The 7,632-nt window shown below is 38.1% G+C and overlaps 1 protein-coding gene across 1 annotated transcript; it reads left to right on the top strand.

The window, feature by feature from the left end:
* Window positions 1-810: 810 nt before the first annotated feature.
* On the top strand, window positions 811-4,670 carry LOC122029972 (RNA-binding protein 38-like). The gene is made up of 6 exons (XM_042589115.1): window positions 811-1,296; window positions 1,405-1,531; window positions 1,930-2,032; window positions 2,387-2,426; window positions 3,887-4,199; window positions 4,281-4,670. Exons 1-6 carry the CDS (start codon window positions 1,090-1,092, stop codon window positions 4,343-4,345), a joined length of 855 nt encoding a protein of 284 aa, XP_042445049.1. The 5' UTR covers window positions 811-1,089; the 3' UTR covers window positions 4,346-4,670.
* Window positions 4,671-7,632: the final 2,962 nt, after the last annotated feature.

Raw genomic sequence — 7,632 nt, forward strand, 5'->3', positions numbered from 1 at the left:
TTTGTGTTCGAGACTATTTTGACGCATTGATAAACGATGAGGCCTTACAATTAAAGTGTTCATAACAATGTTTTATGAAAATAAAATTCATTAGATCCAATTAATGTAAATTACACAGTATTGACCTTCAATATATAGTGGCAAAAGTGAATCCCCAAGTCAAATTGTGATCGACTAGGAGTTTATAAAACATTTAATTAAGAGGAATTACAACTCATTAGCTTTTTATAATACAATTAAGTGTTTGCTGTGGCACAGTTGGCCATGTTCAAAGGTGGCATGCTCCAAGAGCATGAAGACCCACCAAAAACCCTAGAAAAAGAGTCAAACACCCACCTTCTCCACCACCCTTTTGCTAATCAACACATTAAACTAAACTCTTAATCTCTCTTAAGGGTTAATTATCTAGTTAACTTCTATTCGGTGAAATACACAATGTGATGGTAAATGACGGATGTTTTTCCTATGTAACAAGGGTTTGATTTTATCTGCAATACTCGAACTACCCGTGATACTAAGGTAGCACGTTAAGAGTCATCTATACTTTTTAAATTTACTTATAAAAAATTTTCACAAATCAGACCGATCACCTTAAGAATAATATGATGGCAAGAGTTACATGGATTGTTAAAAAAAATACACAAAGGAAAAGGTAAAGAAAATGCGAAAAAACAAACAACTGTCCAATAAATAATATTTTTCTATGATTTTGGAAAATACATCTTTTAGTCATATTATATATATATTTCATAATCTGTTTAACTGTCAAACACCAAGATTGTATATAAGGAAAGGAGCAGGCGACAGGAAGGACAGCCATTAAGAAGAGAAGAGAAGAGAAGAGGAGGTCATGGCTGCTTCTTCATCATCATCGCCATCGTCAGAGCTTCTTCTTCTTCTTCCTTTTTAGTTCAGAATCTTGATTCTTCCTCTCTTCTCCTCCCAAATCCCAATCTGAATCTCATGGCGGAAGAAGCGGCGGCGGCGGCGGAAGCTAAGCGACGAATCAAAATCGAATCTTGCTTCTGATATCTTCTTCTTCTTCATGCATCACCGGAGTCAACGTTGGAAGAGTATTCAGGATCACGCATGGCTTCGTCTTCCTCGTCGGCGTCGAGCCCTCAGCAGTACCGGTCACGGTTCGGCGACACCACGTGGACCAAGGTTTTCGTCGGCGGCCTCGCCTGGGAGACTCCCACCGAGGAGCTTCGCCGCCACTTCGAGCCTTTCGGCGACATCCTCGAGGCCGTCATCATCTCCGACAAGGCCACCGGCCGTTCCAAAGGCTACGGCTTCGTACTCTCTCTCTCTCTCTCTCTCTTTCCACCTCCTCCGTTGCTAATCTCGATCCACTCCGACTAATCTCCCACAAAATGAAATTTTGAACGCTTGGTCAAAAAGCAGGTGACGTTTCGCGACCCGGAAGCGGCGCAGCGGGCGGTGGCGGACCAGAACCCGGTGATCGACGGCCGGCGAGCCAACTGCAACATTGCCTCCATGGGCAGGCCGAGAACCTCTCCGAGACAGCAAGGTACGGTCTTTTTCTCTCCATCAGATCAAACTTGCGTTTCTTTCAACAAAAGCTCGGCCAAAATCTCTGCTTTCGTCGGCAATCGCATCGAAATCATATCTCAAATCGGCCAGCAAGAACAGAGCACCCAAAAAAGTACTCAAATGCCAGCTCAAACGCGCAGGGATGACGACGATCCAAAGAAGGCATTAAAAAAGGGAAAAAAAAATCATCTTGTCACTTTCATTATGAGTCGCAATGCGAATTCCATTCTTATCTTCTATCCAAAAAAGTCAAAATCCGCGAGTGGATCGTTTCTTAAGATCAGCAAAATCTTTTCATTTTTTTTTTTTTTTAAATTTGTTTATTTTCCAAAAATGTTCTTCCAGTTTGAGATCGGCGATGCCCTTTTGTTTCAGGGAGGATCCAGCAAGAAGGGAGCATGCCACAGGGCGTGGGGCCGACCCATGGCAGAGTGCCAGCTCACGTGGCCCCACAAGTTATCTACCCGACTCCCTACGGGTGAGTCTCAGCTCTGTAGCCCATTGGCCGAGAGGAGTGGGGGCCACTGCCCGCCGCACTATTTTCCAATCGAATCCAACTCGACCCGATCCACGATCCACAATCCTCCTCTCCTCTGCAAAATCTAAGTTGGCTGCTTCTCTCAGGTGTCATTAATGTCTGTCAACCATTCAGTGGGTCCCATTCTGCAAAACCTTGCTATTGTAGCCAGCAGCTCTCACTTCAGCACCCAAAGATTTGTTTATTTCAATTTGGCCCTCCATTTTTCCACTTATTTATTTATTTTTTTTAAAAAAATATTTTCTTCTTGTTGATTTCTGATTTAAATTCTGAGGAATTGTTGTGTGATTGCAGGTACATGGCGTCGTACCCTTCTGAGTATGGATACCAACAAGTTAGTGCTCTCCCTCTTTTATTACACATGTTTTTACTTACTGCATTTTTTTTTTTGAGATATATATGAAAACTTTAATGTATTTAGGTTTATCGGTTTTAATGGTGGTCCTAGCTTATAGTAAAGTTGTTAAATTCATGGATTAGGATTGTGAAAACTTCTTACATTTTAAGATAAAATTATGTATAATAAATCCAATATAATTTAGGAGCTTCGTGCATCAAATTATTTTTTAATGTGGTTTTAATCTAGCCATTTTGATTGCTTTTTTTTGGGCATAGAGTTCAAGGATGAAACTATGGATGTGTTCTTAGAGAAACATCCTTTTCTATTCATATCCTAGTTAAAAGAGTATTTTTCTTTTCTTTTTTATTTTTAAATAAGTTACTTTATCAAATAATATTATCTCACATGGGCTAGTACAGTTGGTATTTGGATGGTGATTCAATTTTTATGGAGTTCATTTTTTGCAAGGAAAAAATATTCCATTCACCTAGGAGTCTACTATATATTTTAATTTATCTATCAATATTTTACCATGCAATCGATGATATTAGAGCCGTATGAGATGAGCATCTCTTTGTTGCCACATTTATCAAATAATATTATCTTAGAACTGCTTTATATAAAGTAACTTCAAAATTAGATTAAAGTTAGAAGATGACTTCCTTGGTCAGTTTTGACCAAAGCTATTAAAACAACTCCAAAGACTTTCACTATTGTAGCTCCAATAAGCCTGGGAACAATTTTAAAGTTAAAACAACTTTAAAATGAAGTAGCTTTGGTCAAAATAGCTCTTTTGACCAAATCAACTCTAAAATAGTACAATTTTAGTCAAAATTGATTTCAAAGTTGAGAATGCACCAAGGTATTTTAGGTAGAAATTTATAAATAAACATTGTTTTAATTTTTTTTAAAGTGATTTAGGCTAAACCATTTCTAAGTACAAAAGTACATCCATCAGGAATGGAAGAAGAAATAAAATTTGGGAGGTTGAAATTTTAATGAGCTATATTTTTTTTATTTGGGTATCAAAATGAGTAATCTTTTATTTTTTTTTAATCGAAACTCATTCAGAAACCTATATTTACTATAAGATGGAACTCGTAACCGACCAAGTTTCATATTCAAAAATATTATTTAAGATTTTTTCAGAGGCTTTAACTTCTTTTTACTATTTTAGTATTTTTTATTTTTTTAATATTTAGGAGTTTGATCTTTTATGAGTCATGATTTCTCTCTGTTTAAGTTGGTGTTAGATATTATCATTAGTTCATTTGATGATTTCTTGTACCTTATTTTTTTCCATAATTCTTCTCTAATTTCAGTCACAAATAATTGTTATTCTCCTGGGCATTATAAAATCTAAACTTTGTGGGTGTTAAGTAGGAAATTTGGCAAAAATTCAACTAGGCTGACATGATTAATGCATTCATGACTGACTAGCAATGTGCCTACAGGCTGCAATGTACACCTCTCAAATGGCAGCAGCACCCTACTACTACCCGCAGCTCTACGGACCAACCTCACCAACAAACGTTGGCTCTTCGCCCTATCAACCCCATTACCCTAATCTGGGTTTAGGGTTCCCCATGCAGTCTCAGAGGGCAGCAGCTTTCCCTCCCCTGCAGGCACCACCAGGCCCAAGGCCACCTTTAATGCAGCACCCTGCCCCTCACATGGAAGGCTTGCCCATGCCTTCCTCTTCCCACAATTACTTCTTCCAACTCCATGCCCCACAACATGCAATGCCACCCCTGAACTCAACACTGGGTAATCAATTAATCATCTTCTCAGAGTTTGTTTATCTCTTTCTTTTTCTTACAAGATTAATCTGTTGCTGGACTCTTGCAGATTCACAAGCTCAACATGAACCCTCCTCCACAAGTGGAGCAGACACTGATAACCAAGATGTTTAAAGCATGCATGACTTCTCCTTCCTGCTCATCATCCAACTTTGATTGATTTCACAAAGAATAAGCTGTGACAAAGCTCAAACATTCAGCTTGTTTATTCATTATTTGGAAATATTTCAAGGGTGACTGAGTTCACTGATCAAAGCTAGCTACTTTGTTGGGGAGCCCTCCTCCTTTGTGATGAGCACTAATTGACTTCAAACTCTTTTGATTCTGATTTATTTTTTTTCTTCTCATTCTCATTATTTTTTTTTTTGTAAGACATCATTTTCTGTGCATCTTTAATTGATCTCAATCTTAATTATCAATATTGCTTTCTGTTTTCTGATAGATTTATTGGAAGAATGAATGACAAATTGGATGAAAAAAAACAGAGACTCGAATGTGTTTGGGAATTTGGTCACACATTCAGAGTTTTGAAGCATGAAGGTTGATTTTATATTAAATCACAGTCTTTGATGTTGTGAATATGTATGGGTTAGAAGCTCTCTCACATGCACGTTCGGAGGAGGTACAGATCTAAGGATCAAATTGCAATCTAATTGAGTCGTGTGTGAGCGCAACGTCGAATATTGAACCGATTAAGATAAAAATTACACAAGAGGATCAACCAATATTTTGTCACTCCAATTTAGTTTCCTGACTACTAAAGTGTGAACCAATATTTTGTCACTCCAATTTAGTTTCTTGCCTGCTAAAGTATGTACGTACACATTAATTATTAAGTCTGAAATGAATGGACATTAATGTGGATTCATAATTGCTTAGATGATAACGTCTAACAATTGATGGTCATGTTACATTATATATTTATTTGTTTATAGTTTTAGGACAATTTGGACTTTTTCCTTTTTTTTTATAGAGTTTAGAGTTTCTTAACTTAACTATATAAGATCTTATAATCTGTATCAATTTTAAGATATAATAATATGGTTAGTTTTTTCCTTCTCTTAATTTCTATATGGTATCAGAGCGGTTCTATTTCTCTGATCTAATTTTTTCTACTGCCCCCTATTATTGCTTTCTGTTGTCGCTGCCGTCTCCTACTGCTGCTATTGATTTCAGCGTCAACATCTATTTTCTGTCATGCTGCTGTTGATATCGACGCCGACATCTATTTTTTGTCGATTTCAGCGTTAACGTCCTGTTCTACCAGTTTCGGCGCCGACATTATTTTCTACCAATTTCGACGCTGACGCTCTTTTCTATCGATTTTGGTGTTGAAGCCCTATGTTGTCGATTTTGGCACTGACACCCTTTTCTACTGATTTTGACACTGACACCCTGTGCTACTGATTTCTACATTTGACATTCTTTTCTTCCTTAGATTCTTTGTGTGACAACGGGTCATCCTGACATCAGTTTTTGGGGATCATACAAATGTGTATCCTTACAGTTTGATTATTCTAAGAATTATTCATTCTGTCATCATGTCTGGTAATGCAGATGCTTCATGGAAATCTGACTCATATATGTTTAAGCAGTTTCAACAGTTCCTTGCTTCACAACCCTCTGCCATGTCAGCTTTCTCTCATATAGGTTTGTCGTCGTCCGGTATTTCAGGTATATTTTCATCCTTGTGGATTTTGGACTTTGGTATCTCCCATCATATGTCATCCAATTTATCATCTTTTCTTTCTTTTTCTCCCAATTCATCTATATCTATTGTGACTGTTGATGGTACACCTATGTCATTAGTAGCTGTTGGTTCAATTGTTACTTCTTCTTTATCTCTTACTAATATTTATTATATTCTGAGTCTTACTTTAAATCTTGTTTCTATTAGTCAATTATGTTTTACAGAGTTTTTTTATTTATTTTTTACAAGACTATTCAATCCCCCCTTCTAGTCGGCCCAACGGTCCTACAGCTTTGTCCTTCGTCCACATGCAGAACATAATAAGTTAGCCTCTCGGTCTACTCTTTGTGTCTTTCTGGGTTATGGTGTTAGTTAAAAAGGATATTGTTGCTTTGATCCCATTAGTCAAAAATTGTATGTCTCTCTTCATATTGTGTTTCTTGAGCATATTCCATTCTTTTATATTCTGGCTAGTTCACATAATATGATAAAGTCAGATGTGCTTTGCATTAATCCTTTCAATACCGATACTAAAGAAGATTCACCCACAAATCCTACTGGTAGTTCAACTGAATCTAGTACTTTGGTTCCCGAGATATCTGCTCCACATGTTCCTCCTTCTACCACTACTCAATTATCTCCTGAGATTGCGGATGATCCTTCTCTCTATCGTCGTCAATCAACTCGTGTTCGTAAGTATACTAAACTATCATATTTTGCTTACTCTTGTTATTCTCATTCTTTTGCTTCATTTATTGCATCTATTTATTGTCTTTCTGAGCCTGAATCCTATAGAGAAGTTGCTTGTAACCCACTTTGGCAAAGTACTATGGATGAGGAACTAACTGCTTTGCATCAGAGTCATACATGGGATTTGGTTCCATTGCCACTAGGAAAATATACTATTGGCTCTCGTTGGGTATATAAGATCATAACTAAATCTGATGGATCTATCGAATGATATAAAGCTCATCTTATTGCTAAAGGTTATTCTCAGGAGTATGACATTGATTATGAAGAAACATTTGCTCCTGTTACAAAAATGACTACTGATCGTACTCTAATTGTTGTTGCTTCTAGTTGTCGATGGAGAATATCTTAGATGGATGTCAAGAATGTATTTGTAAATGGTGATCTTCATAAAGAAGTTTATATGACACCTCCTCTTGGTATTTCACGCAAACCTGGTGAAGTTTGCAGGCTTCGTAAGGTGCTTTATGGTCTCAAACAAGTACCTCATGCTTGGTTTCATTATTTTGTTATGAAAGACTTGGGTATACTATGCTACTTTCTGGGCATTGAGGTTGCTTACTCCTCGAAAGGTTATCTTTTATCTCAGTTGATCCTGTTCGAAAGCTGAATCAACGGACGCTGGGCACGTGGCGCTCTCCGAGTCGCTGATGTAGATCTCCGACGGGTCGTACGAACTTCCGACAAACCTGCACAGAAGTCGGGCCGGGAAGGGGTTCGCGGCGGCAACCCTCCGACGCTCAAGTCAGGCAAGCTAACAGTGAAGAAGTGGCTCCAAAAATTGTAGAACGCGTACCTCCGGCGAAGTATAAGGCTCCTTATATAGAGCGGTGAAAGAGCTCACGCACACCTACCAAGGCAAATACGTGTCCTTAGCCCATACCTCAGTATGTGTTTGTCAGAAAGCTTACCTGACACCATACTGCTACAGTCCAGGCACGTCTTCGATGGGACAGCAGAA

The sequence above is a fragment of the Zingiber officinale genome, chromosome 10B (genome assembly GCF_018446385.1).
Source record: "Zingiber officinale cultivar Zhangliang chromosome 10B, Zo_v1.1, whole genome shotgun sequence".
NCBI classification, from domain to species: domain Eukaryota; kingdom Viridiplantae; phylum Streptophyta; class Magnoliopsida; order Zingiberales; family Zingiberaceae; genus Zingiber; species Zingiber officinale.

Excerpts from the sequence above, each read along its gene's own strand:
- LOC122029972 (XM_042589115.1), top strand. The coding sequence starts at position 1,090 with ATGGCTTCGTCTTCCTCGTCGGCGTCGAGCCCTCAGCAGTACCGGTCA. Across the intron at positions 1,532-1,929 it reads AACCTCTCCGAGACAGCAAG|GGAGGATCCAGCAAGAAGGG; the intron begins GTACGGTCTTTT and ends CTTTTGTTTCAG. Across the intron at positions 2,033-2,386 it reads ATCTACCCGACTCCCTACGG|GTACATGGCGTCGTACCCTT; the intron begins GTGAGTCTCAGC and ends GTGTGATTGCAG.